At 35.6% G+C, this 13697-nt stretch overlaps 1 protein-coding gene across 1 annotated transcript in view; it reads right to left on the bottom strand.

Annotated features, from left to right (window-relative positions):
* Window positions 1–9867: 9867 nt before the first annotated feature.
* Window positions 9868–13697, bottom strand: part of ppp1r11 (protein phosphatase 1, regulatory (inhibitor) subunit 11) — a 23663-nt gene continuing 19833 nt past the window's right edge. The window contains exon 3 of the mRNA XM_015024581.1: window positions 9868–12479. Within this exon, the coding sequence (XP_014880067.1) occupies window positions 12295–12479 (185 nt within the window). The 3' untranslated portion in view covers window positions 9868–12294. The remainder of the gene's footprint in view (window positions 12480–13697) is intronic.

Raw genomic sequence — 13697 nt, 5'->3', positions numbered from 1 at the left:
CCTCTTTTGTGCCAGGTGTCAATGGCACAAGGTCTTTTGGACAACTGTCAGGTCAGCAGTCATCCCCATGATTGTGTAACCTACAGAACTGGACTGAGAGACAATTTAAAAGCGCTTGCAGGTGTTATCTGATTAGTTTGTGGCAGCAGTGGTCTTCAATATTGAATCTTTTCACAATATTCAGATTTTCTTAGATACTGAATTTGAAGTTTTCATTAGCTATCAGTGATAATCATCAACACTAAAATAAACATTTGAAATATATCAGTCTGTATGTAATGAATGAATAAGCAAATTTCACTGTTTGAATGGAATTACTGATTTAAATCATCCTTTTCTTGATACTCTAATTTTATGACCAGCACCTGTGGAGTTGATAAACTGATGGAAACCTATCAACTGTAGTTTTTGTTGCATCAGTTGTGCTCAGTGATGGATAAGAAAACAGAGGGAATTATGTCCAAGTATTTTTCCAGATATGACTTTCTGTCACTTCATTGGCTTATACAAATGCTTTTGAGGTTTATCCCACTCCTACGTATTTGAAATGCATCATATTTGCATAATCACTGTGGGCAGAGTCTCTCATGGTGTAGCCCAGATTATTGGATATTTTTTAAAGTATCTAAGTCACAACACAAATTTGTAAAAAGTGTGGCCAAACACCTTAAAATGATCATCACTTAATTACTGTGGAACTGTAACAGATGGCGTTTTTGAACTAAATTGAGCAAAAACGTTGAACAAAGTAAAAATCAAGTTGCTTACCATAGTACATTCATGCACCACTTTACAAACATCTGTGGAAATGTTAAACATAATTTATATTTATCTTATGCTTTCCCTCGATAAAGAACAATTGACAGTCTATCAATAATTTAAAGAGTTGGATATGAGAATATCCAATAGAGATGTAGGGTTTACAGAAAAGTGGTCATTTTAGTAACAGTTGGTCTAAACAACAAAGGACCAGCCAAATAAACCTTTATTAAAACAGAAGTTTTCTAAACTTCAGCTTCTAAAATCCTTATAGATTTATATAATATCTACAGTCCTTCAATTTATTGTCTTTTAGCTGTAACCACGTGGTATGGTTCTAATTAGGGAAGCTATTTTTAAACCCGGACTCTACAAAGCACTGGTAGATTCATTTGTTGATTTATTTAATGTACCAAAAGCAACAAATAAATATGTAGAGAATTGAAGTGTGTCAGCGGTTGTAATCAGTTTAGGTTTCCTGATTTAAATGCTGAAAAGGATGTTCACCTTTATACCTTTCTTGAACTCTTCTGGACTCTGCTGCAGACTAATTGTGTTTTCATCCATGAAATTTGTCTTTTCCACAGATGATAAAGGAATTCAGCTGCTTCAGCCTTTCTCCAAATGTTTGACTCCACAGACACTGACAGATTGTGTATACCACTAAATTCATTAGTTATAATCATAGTTCACTCTGATTTAGTTTGGAGAAGTTGTTTCTCTTTGTTTTGCCTTAAATAGAGTCTGTATTCTGCAAACATCTAGTCATCACCGTGAATGTTTATTGTACAACTGTAAATGCTGAGAATGCTGGGTATATATGAGTGTTGAGGAGAACGTTACTGTATGTCAAGTAGCCAGGACTTGGTGGCTGTACTGGTATTTACATTTAATTTGTTGTCTATTACTTTTCTCATTGTATTCAGTGGCTCTCAAAAGTCTACTTCCTCTGATTAAAATACCCATTATTGTGATGTGAAAAATATGATCATGGTAAATCATTTAAATATTGTAACACATAAAATGTTCTGCACAGTTCCAGTGGACAATAAACAAATGTGTTAAAAGGAAAAGTATGAAAGGTGCAATAACCCAGTTGCAGAAGTTGTTTGTTCCATCTTTTTCTTTGCACCGTTAAATCCTTTGTCCCCTCTGCAAATTATGGCTTAAGCTAAAGATGGAGAATGTTTGAAGTGATTTATCATCATCTCACTCTACATCACAAAACCCTGCTGATGTAACAGGTTTGTAGACTGTTAAGAGCCACTGTGATGAACCAGCTGTAAGATTTGAAATTGAAACAAATTAACAGGAAAAATTCATAAGACGCACAACATACACTCCAAATTTAAATCATCACCTTGTCTCTTATTAATCTTGCTTTCCCTCCCAAGTGACATACAATTAAGACATTTTAGTATTGCTAAGCAGAGGATCTACTGAAGGTGAATTTGGGAAGTACTAACTGCATATTTAGTCTCACTACAAGTTGTAGTACTGAAAAATATAATGGTGCATCTAAGGTATGTAACTTTCATGAAAAATGTCATATATTTGTTGAAATTGTCATGACATGGTGACGGTATGTATGAGACGGACAATCTGAAAATATCAAGCTCCTCTGCCTTCTCCAGTGTTTCCAAAACCACTCTGTCAGAAACAAGCAATCAGAGCCTGGAGGAGGGTCTCTGTGCTGTCAATCACACATGTGCATGCAATACTCTCTGCTACATCTTCTACTCAAGAGCACAGCCTGCCAAGGCTTGTTAGCATGGCCACCAATGACAGCAGATAAACAGTTTTTCTTTAATGCTAAGTTGTTTCTCCACCATTTGCACATTGAGTTGCGCATACACAAGCATGGTTGACAGTGCTAAGAGACTCCTCTTTCTGTTTTTTAATGAAAGCAGTGCATTTCTTCATATGCAAATAGTACAGGAAGGAGGTGGGGGGATCAGTTCTTTCACAGATTATCTGTCTCGTACTGTCAAGACATGTACAACTTTTCTTTTTTCCATTTTAACAAGCAAAATGTTTTTTTTTTTTTTAAATGAAAGTTACATACTGCAGCTTTAAAAGTCTGTTTAACAGAAGAGGAACAATCCATTTGAGCCTTAGTCTTGAACATCTTATTTTTTCCTATTATCACACTTTGGTATTGGAACTTTAACACTACACACTTCAATCTAGTTTTTTTTTCTTGTGATGTATTTTGTTGGACTGCGGTTTCGTGTTAAGGTACCTTTGCTGTTGTGAATATCAGACTTTAATTCAGGAATTGAAAACCTATGAGGCATTTGGAGCATCAAGTACACACATTCCAAAACATACTGTTCATATAATCTAAATATGTCTTTTACTTTCCATTGATTACATATTTGGATTATAATAACAATATAGATAATGTGGGGATAAATGATTGGTACATTGTTTTCTAAGCTACAGAGAAACTGGCTTTACCTGAAATAAATTCTGCCTTCTCAACATTATAAAGGGTGCCTTGAACTTAATTTTTGAATATATTAAAGTATTGGTTCTTAAATGTTTCATTTTCACATGTTCTCTCAAAACCAGTTTTTATTGAATGTAATGCATTTGTCTTTTTCAGAATTATTGAACTAACAAGCAGCACACTAAAGTATTGTTGATTCTTCATGTTGACTCAAAGGCACCAAAATGGAAATTAATAAAATAATATGGTTTTATTGCATGATTCTACTCTCAGCACTTTTACTTTTTTTGTCTGAAGATATGGAATTATTTGGAACTATGTTGATGCTTGCAAGACATTGAAGCCTGTCCAGTGAAAATTACTTATATGTCATTGTTTTCAGGGCCAATAATACACAATAAAGTTGGTAATAAAAACTAGTGTTCAGTATTTTCCTGAGCACAAAAGTAATTGGATTAAATTATTGTAATGTATGGTAGCAAACTATTAGTTATACACTGTACCTTGAATTTCTATTGGACTTTTTTTAATCACAAAAAGGCCTGCTTATAGAAAGTGTATTTTTCATCTTCTATAAATATTCCAAAGGTGAATGTAAGTGTTCCTGTGTAAAACTGGAAGGCAAATTTAAAGTAAATCTTTAAATTTGTCTCACAGATAAGCCTATTGTAGCCTTTTCTCCACCTAAATTTCTCCCAACTATTTCAATACTTTTAGGACAGACAACATCCAAGAGTCTATCGATGCTAACCTTTTTTTCTTACGTTTGCTTGTGGTTGTGGAACTTTTTTACAGCACCATCGCACCTTGCAAGTGTGGATCACTATAGGGAGGGCCTCACTATAGGCTGCACTGTGAAGTTACCTGATGGACCTTAGAGAAGTACAATATGTGCTTTATGCTGTTCTGTAATATCTGCATATGAAAGATGTGAATACTTTGTAATTAAAGTCAATCTTTCTTTAGATTTCCTTCTTTTCTGGTTTCTGATTATCTGTTATTGAAATTATACACAAAGTGTAAAAAATATATATTTCAGACCATTTTTTTAAAAAGCAAATTCATAGCTTTTAAAGTTACATACTGCAGAAAAAAAACTTCCTCTCCACAATACCTCAGAGATTTTCCATGTGGTTTGGTCAGGTGAGTTTGCTGGCCAATTAAGAACAGGGATGCCATGGTTGTTAAACAANACCTTTATACCTTTCTTGAACTCTTCTGGACTCTGCTGCAGACTAATTGTGTTTTCATCCATGAAATTTGTCTTTTCCACAGATGATAAAGGAATTCAGCTGCTTCAGCCTTTCTCCAAATGTTTGACTCCACAGACACTGACAGATTGTGTATACCACTAAATTCATTAGTTATAATCATAGTTCACTCTGATTTAGTTTGGAGAAGTTGTTTCTCTTTGTTTTGCCTTAAATAGAGTCTGTATTCTGCAAACATCTAGTCATCACCGTGAATGTTTATTGTACAACTGTAAATGCTGAGAATGCTGGGTATATATGAGTGTTGAGGAGAACGTTACTGTATGTCAAGTAGCCAGGACTTGGTGGCTGTACTGGTATTTACATTTAATTTGTTGTCTATTACTTTTCTCATTGTATTCAGTGGCTCTCAAAAGTCTACTTCCTCTGATTAAAATACCCATTATTGTGATGTGAAAAATATGATCATGGTAAATCATTTAAATATTGTAACACATAAAATGTTCTGCACAGTTCCAGTGGACAATAAACAAATGTGTTAAAAGGAAAAGTATGAAAGGTGCAATAACCCAGTTGCAGAAGTTGTTTGTTCCATCTTTTTCTTTGCACCGTTAAATCCTTTGTCCCCTCTGCAAATTATGGCTTAAGCTAAAGATGGAGAATGTTTGAAGTGATTTATCATCATCTCACTCTACATCACAAAACCCTGCTGATGTAACAGGTTTGTAGACTGTTAAGAGCCACTGTGATGAACCAGCTGTAAGATTTGAAATTGAAACAAATTAACAGGAAAAATTCATAAGACGCACAACATACACTCCAAATTTAAATCATCACCTTGTCTCTTATTAATCTTGCTTTCCCTCCCAAGTGACATACAATTAAGACATTTTAGTATTGCTAAGCAGAGGATCTACTGAAGGTGAATTTGGGAAGTACTAACTGCATATTTAGTCTCACTACAAGTTGTAGTACTGAAAAATATAATGGTGCATCTAAGGTATGTAACTTTCATGAAAAATGTCATATATTTGTTGAAATTGTCATGACATGGTGACGGTATGTATGAGACGGACAATCTGAAAATATCAAGCTCCTCTGCCTTCTCCAGTGTTTCCAAAACCACTCTGTCAGAAACAAGCAATCAGAGCCTGGAGGAGGGTCTCTGTGCTGTCAATCACACATGTGCATGCAATACTCTCTGCTACATCTTCTACTCAAGAGCACAGCCTGCCAAGGCTTGTTAGCATGGCCACCAATGACAGCAGATAAACAGTTTTTCTTTAATGCTAAGTTGTTTCTCCACCATTTGCACATTGAGTTGCGCATACACAAGCATGGTTGACAGTGCTAAGAGACTCCTCTTTCTGTTTTTTAATGAAAGCAGTGCATTTCTTCATATGCAAATAGTACAGGAAGGAGGTGGGGGGATCAGTTCTTTCACAGATTATCTGTCTCGTACTGTCAAGACATGTACAACTTTTCTTTTTTCCATTTTAACAAGCAAAATGTTTTTTTTTTTTTTAAATGAAAGTTACATACTGCAGCTTTAAAAGTCTGTTTAACAGAAGAGGAACAATCCATTTGAGCCTTAGTCTTGAACATCTTATTTTTTCCTATTATCACACTTTGGTATTGGAACTTTAACACTACACACTTCAATCTAGTTTTTTTTTCTTGTGATGTATTTTGTTGGACTGCGGTTTCGTGTTAAGGTACCTTTGCTGTTGTGAATATCAGACTTTAATTCAGGAATTGAAAACCTATGAGGCATTTGGAGCATCAAGTACACACATTCCAAAACATACTGTTCATATAATCTAAATATGTCTTTTACTTTCCATTGATTACATATTTGGATTATAATAACAATATAGATAATGTGGGGATAAATGATTGGTACATTGTTTTCTAAGCTACAGAGAAACTGGCTTTACCTGAAATAAATTCTGCCTTCTCAACATTATAAAGGGTGCCTTGAACTTAATTTTTGAATATATTAAAGTATTGGTTCTTAAATGTTTCATTTTCACATGTTCTCTCAAAACCAGTTTTTATTGAATGTAATGCATTTGTCTTTTTCAGAATTATTGAACTAACAAGCAGCACACTAAAGTATTGTTGATTCTTCATGTTGACTCAAAGGCACCAAAATGGAAATTAATAAAATAATATGGTTTTATTGCATGATTCTACTCTCAGCACTTTTACTTTTTTTGTCTGAAGATATGGAATTATTTGGAACTATGTTGATGCTTGCAAGACATTGAAGCCTGTCCAGTGAAAATTACTTATATGTCATTGTTTTCAGGGCCAATAATACACAATAAAGTTGGTAATAAAAACTAGTGTTCAGTATTTTCCTGAGCACAAAAGTAATTGGATTAAATTATTGTAATGTATGGTAGCAAACTATTAGTTATACACTGTACCTTGAATTTCTATTGGACTTTTTTTAATCACAAAAAGGCCTGCTTATAGAAAGTGTATTTTTCATCTTCTATAAATATTCCAAAGGTGAATGTAAGTGTTCCTGTGTAAAACTGGAAGGCAAATTTAAAGTAAATCTTTAAATTTGTCTCACAGATAAGCCTATTGTAGCCTTTTCTCCACCTAAATTTCTCCCAACTATTTCAATACTTTTAGGACAGACAACATCCAAGAGTCTATCGATGCTAACCTTTTTTTCTTACGTTTGCTTGTGGTTGTGGAACTTTTTTACAGCACCATCGCACCTTGCAAGTGTGGATCACTATAGGGAGGGCCTCACTATAGGCTGCACTGTGAAGTTACCTGATGGACCTTAGAGAAGTACAATATGTGCTTTATGCTGTTCTGTAATATCTGCATATGAAAGATGTGAATACTTTGTAATTAAAGTCAATCTTTCTTTAGATTTCCTTCTTTTCTGGTTTCTGATTATCTGTTATTGAAATTATACACAAAGTGTAAAAAATATATATTTCAGACCATTTTTTTAAAAAGCAAATTCATAGCTTTTAAAGTTACATACTGCAGAAAAAAAACTTCCTCTCCACAATACCTCAGAGATTTTCCATGTGGTTTGGTCAGGTGAGTTTGCTGGCCAATTAAGAACAGGGATGCCATGGTTGTTAAACAAGGTACTGGTAACGTTGGCACTGTACGTACGTGCCAAATTCTGTTGGAAAACTAAATCTGCATCTTCATAAAGTTGGTCAGCAGCAGGAAGCATGAAGTGTTCTAAAACTTCCTGGTAGATGGCTGAATTGACCTTGGACCTCAGAAAACACATGACCAACACAAGCAGATGACATGGCACCCTAAACCATCAGACTGGAAACTAACTGGCCCTCAAGCAACGTGGATTCGGTGCCTCTCCTCTCTTCCTCCAGACTCAGGAACCTTGATTTTCAAATGAAATGCAAAATTGACTTTAATCAGAGAACATAACTTTGAATCATTCAGCAGTAGTCCAGTCTGTTGTTTAAGAGTGGCTTGACAAAAGGAATGTGACAGCTGAAACCCATGTCTTGTGGTTCTTGAAGGACCGACTCCAGCTGCAGTCCACTCTTTGTGAATCTTCCCCACATTTTCAAATGGGTTTTGTTTCACAATCCTCTCCAGGATGCGGTCATATCCAGATTACTTGTCATGTTATTTTCCCCGACTACATCTTTTCCTTCTCTTCACTTCTCTATGAATGTGCTTGGACACAGAGCTCTGTGAGCAGCCAGCCATGAGCTTTTGTGACTTGCCCTCTTTTGTGCCAGGTGTCAATGGCACAAGGTCTTTTGGACAACTGTCAAATCAGCAGTCATTCCCACAATAACCTAAAAAACTAGACTGAGGCCATTTAAGGGCATTTACGTGTGTTTTGAACTAATTAGGTATGTGGGACCAGGTACCTTCAATAATGCCCCTTTTCAAAATATTCTAATTTTCTAAGGTGCTGTATTAAGAGTTTTCATTTGTTGTCAGTTCTAATCATCATCATTAAAAAAACCATTTGAAATATATCAGTCAGTGTGTAATGAATAAATATTACATGGAAGTTTCACTTCTTGAATGGCATTACTGACATAAATCAACCTTTTTTCTGATATTCTAATTTTATGACCAGGGCCTGTATTTATGCAACCAGGTTATTTTTTTATGTTATGTTTTCCCCTTGAAAGATTCCAGTTTGTTTATCTATTTCTTTGTACTTTTTCCACATTAAAGGTGGAAAAATGTGAAATTATTTGAGTTGCAGTAATTTTTTTACATCATGAAAAGCTGGCATTTGAACAGAGGTGTGTTGACCCTTTGTATTCACTGTATGTTGTAATGCTGACAACAGGAATGCCTCAAAATGGTACAGAACATTAGGTAGTTCATTTATAGCATGAACATGTTGATAAAATGCAAGCCTACTGGAACGTCCCTCCATAAAACTGGTGGTTTATGGAATGTAGGTGTAGGTGAGAAGATCTTCCCAATTCCTTTTCATAGTACAATGATGTTGTAAACCGAACAGAAATTATGCTGAATGTAAGTGAAAAGGTGAATACTTCTGTATATGCTATGGAACTATTTCAATCCAGGAATGAACTTGTATTAAACCAAGAATAAACGTGATAAAATGTAAACACATAAGCCATATTGATTGTGAGATTATTTTAGTTTTAATAAGCAAGTGCCTCTATAAAGAGTTTTATCTGCTGTATTTTTATCTTATGCAGAAGCTTTGTAACATTGATACTAGAAGTCAGAGGACTGAAACAATTTTATTATGGTTCATCATGATTCACACCATTTTGGGATAAGTTGAAAATGATCTTTTACTTATGTCATGATACCAGAGGGAACATGTTGATACATATGTTGTAACTTTAATCACAGCTCAAAACTTGATTTCACATTATATCTCCTTCTTTATACTAACAAGATATACAGGAAGGTGAGTTACCAGTACAAGAATGATGTATGTACTGAAGTCAGTTTGTAGAGATGGTACAGAAAGTGATATAAATGAGCCGACATAGCCTCACATATCAAACTGTGCAAAGAGGAAAATGATAATGACAGTCATTCTCTGCTGTGACATTTGTCAAAGCAGAGAAACAAAGAAGCAGTCAGACCTTTCCTTCTGTTCTGAATGCAGAAATCTGTTCTAGAGTTCCACTAGTTCATTGAAGGATCTTTGTTTATTCAAGTCACAGTAATAAAACTCAGAAAATCTGTAAAGCACAGCACTAAAAACACAATCTCGTGTTATCATCATATAGAGTGTAGAGGTGCAGAGTATTTCTCTACTGCTTGTTGGTGGTAGAGAAATACTCTGATGGCAGCCTACAAGTTTGTCATTTTAGAAGTGAAACAAACATGACAGATACTTCCTGGTCACACATTCTTTATATTACTTGTAAACATCCAAACTCCCCCTCCAAATCGCTGCTCAATTAAAATCCTGTTAAACTGGTGGACACAATGAGTTTTCCTCAGATTTAATCCAAATTCAACATGAATTTAATGATTACTTACTGACAGGCCTTACAGTTAGAATTTTTCATTATTTAAATTAGGTTTGACCTTCCTTCTTCATGCTAGTTTAAAACATTTTTATATTTGAAAGAGATGAGCCACTAAGTTTAGTAAACTATTATCAACAAACTAAAACTTACAAAGAATGGTTATTAGAATGTAAGCAAAAGCAATCAGCTGCTCGTCTCAGTGATTCCATTCATCTGCATCTGATGAAATTGAGCCAAAATCACAACTAAAGGCCTCAACTGCAGTTGGACTAAAAAAATAAGTATTCAATTAATCGTCCTGCACCCAACAGAATCTAACATGAGCACTGGAGCTCAAATTAAATTCCTTTAGAACTTTATTAGAAATATAATGACCACTAGTTGAGAATTGAAATCAAGACATACATTAAGCACTAGGGTTGAAAAAATGAAAACTGCTCAGAAACTCCCTGGATATTTCTGGTTTGATGCATATCACAATTCAGAATTTCACAAATACAAAGCTTATGCCATGTTTAATAAAAACTGATTTACATAAAAAATAAAACACAAACATAAAAACTGATGTGTGCATTTGGTAGCTCTGTAAGCAGAGGTTATATGGCAGTAGGTAAAACTGAATTAACAGTAGCTTTTATTAGTTTTTAATCACAGGAATATATGCTTACATACAAAAAGAAAATGATATTTTCTAACATTTTTCTCTCCCAAAAACAATTTTATTTATTATTGCAAAACTAAAAAAATAGATTGTCATCAGTTATGGGAAGACCAGTGTTCCGGTCTGATTAAGTCCAACTTACCAACATTATTTTGATTTTCTGAAAGTTCTTCAGTTGCAGTTCAAAATTTAAGCTTGCAATGAGTTGCTTGATGCCAATGAAAGTGTGTTTTTTCAATGCAGTTGTTGGATGGGAATAAAAAGCAACCTTTATCTGAGTCAGAATGCATTTTTCCCTCAGGTCTTGCTGCTATGACAAATGTCCAAAAGATATTATTTTAATAAGAAATGAATCAAGTAAATATTGCTCAACTAGATCATGCCTTGTTTGGAGAGCACTACAGATGGTTTTGACCAGGGGCAAGAAAGCAAACCAACTTTGCTCATTGTCATCTTATGAACTTAAATGAACTGAAGATATAAAATAACTGCATGTGTAGGTAAATATAAAGTTCTTTCTAAAACAAACCCAAAAATAAATGATTAAAAACTGACTTTTAATTATGTGTAGTATGCTTTTATGTTAGGTGGAGACAACAGAAGCTGTCATTGCTTTCAGTGAGAGAAACGGTAAATACTGCTCACGATATTATAGGTCTGTGTATGTCCAGTCTGTTCAATTTCCCGTACTTGCGGAAAGATAGTAAAGCAAATCCATATCAAAATATAATGGACTGCATGTATTAACCCAAGAAAAAAACAGCATAAACTGAGACCAGCAAATAAATAGAATTACAATGCCGTCAGTAGTGTATAATGGGACCTGCAGCCCATCCATCTCACACCATGGTTTGTTTCAGACACCTTACAGTCAGAAAGTCCGTTGAGCTGCTGGAGATATGCAGCATGGCTCAATATTTTGCTGAAATGACAAAGTGAGTTTCTAGATCTGCATGGATCTTATCTTATAACTTTCCAGAAGTGTTAAAAATTGCTAAATCTCTGAAAAAAAAACATTTTTGCACACAACTGTGGTTTTATAACAGTTTAATCAGTTAAAAGTAAATTACTGCATGCATTAATGTGCTGAACAGCAATTGAACGTTCTCTGTTTTCTAACATATTACAGTCAGAACAACTGCTTTACATAAAAGTTTGCCAGAATAACAAGTTTTCATCTCATTATCTCAATTTATATCCACACAGCCAACAACATTTGAGGCTAATGTATGTTTAAAAGCAGTGGATTGAGAATCTAACAAGGAATGAAAAGAGAAAAAACATTCTATCAGTATATTCATGCAATGAAAATGCAGCAGCCACAGTTTTGGATGTGTGCCTTTTGTTCCTGCTGACACTGGTTTAAACTGAGCAAGTCTCAGGAATCTTGTCTTAGAGAGTGAAATCATGCAGAAACACAAACAATCCATTATCAAACATTTAATTACTCTGAGCTACTCATAAAATGAGCTGCTCATTTTATGAATAGCTCATCTCAAACTACTGAGCTGCTGAGGGAAAGATGATTTAATAGTAACGCGCCACTCAAGATGCTCTCTGCTTTTGAGCAGAGCAGCAGTAAAGAGGTTGCAGCTGTGCTCCAGCAGCTGGAACTTTCTGACTTCAAGTTTGTCTGTAGCTCTGTGAGGAAACTAAACTTAAACAACAGAGCAGTTTGTAAGATGGAACCCTCCCAAACACACTTTGTGTTGCACGTTAATGGTTGTGTGTCCCTCCAGAGCTTGGAGGTGCTCTGGTTCCTTCATCAGGCCTCTGTCCATGTCCTTTCCTGCCGTGGCCCAGGATGCAGTTAGCACTTCCACAGCCTTCGTCGTCATCATCTCCCTCACTTTCAGAGGACGATTCTCCAAACTGTCTGGGCTTTTCATAAATACAGCAGCCTGGAACACAACATGCAGCTGGATCAGGATGGATATAAAAAACAACAATACCACATTTTACAGCCAAGATGTGTTCATATAAAATACTCAATAAGTGACAAATTTAGAATCACTACAACACAAATAACCCCCACCTTGTCCAAACCCCCCCCCTCAAAAGTTGACAATTATATTTTTTGGGACAACATTCGCTGTGGTATTGTTCTGATAAGTTTCTGCAACATCACAAGATTTATTTCCATCTAGTGTTGCATTCATCTTTCACCATGGTCTTATATTGGTGATGGAAGAATCTGACCACAATATAAAGCCTTCTCCAGCACATCCCAGAGATTCTCACTGAGTTGAGGTGTGAACTCTGATGTGTCCTGCTCCTTGAACCACTGCCTTCCTGGAACATGCTCATGACATCAGGGAAAAGAAAAGCCACTGATGGAACAACCTGGGCATTCCTGATCTCCAGGTAGTCAGCCAACCTCACAATGTTGCTGAAGCTGAACCTGACCAAGTGCAGTGACTCCAGAGCCCAGTGCTGCCTTCACAGGCTGCTACAGTAGACACTAGGAATGATGGATCATCACTTCATCTGCCTCTCTTCTTACCCTGATGTACCAATGATTCTAGAAGAGGGTCAATCTGAACTCAGACCACATGATTTTCCTTCAATCTTTATGATTCCTTGCAAATTGAAGCCTTTTTCTCCACTATCGTCATCGATTAGTGGTTTTCTTATGGCTACACATGTTCAGATGATATCCTGGTTCTCCACACCTCTCTCCTCACACGTTAAACACATCAGTCAGAAGGCCAGCAGCTTCTACAACCTTCATGTTGGCATTGCCCACAATCTGTATGTGTTCATACTAACATGCTAACATCTTCCTCTGACTAATCACTGAAATGACACACTAGTGCACCCAGTAAAAGCTCCAGTTCTCATCATGGTAAGTCCTTAACTTTAAATAAACTTTTTAAACCATAGCGATTTTGGATTTTTTATTTCTTACTGAGACATGGTAAAAAGATGGAAATTATTGTCATTTTAATGAAATATGTTCTTTAAATTCCTGTTTTTGCCACATTATTACTGCCAGGTTGTGGTGGAGATCCCGTTCTGGGGCCTCATGCATAAAAGACTGCACAGTTTTCATACTAAAACTTGGCGTACCCTATTTGCGGGAAATAGAGCGCAGCTGCTGATCCGCCCTGTCGCCACCC

The sequence above is a fragment of the Poecilia latipinna genome, unplaced genomic scaffold (genome assembly GCF_001443285.1).
Source record: "Poecilia latipinna isolate Pla-1442-1.1 unplaced genomic scaffold, P_latipinna-1.0 Scaffold3722, whole genome shotgun sequence".
Classification (NCBI taxonomy): domain Eukaryota; kingdom Metazoa; phylum Chordata; class Actinopteri; order Cyprinodontiformes; family Poeciliidae; genus Poecilia; species Poecilia latipinna.
This window is presented reverse-complemented; position numbering and strand designations above follow the sequence as displayed.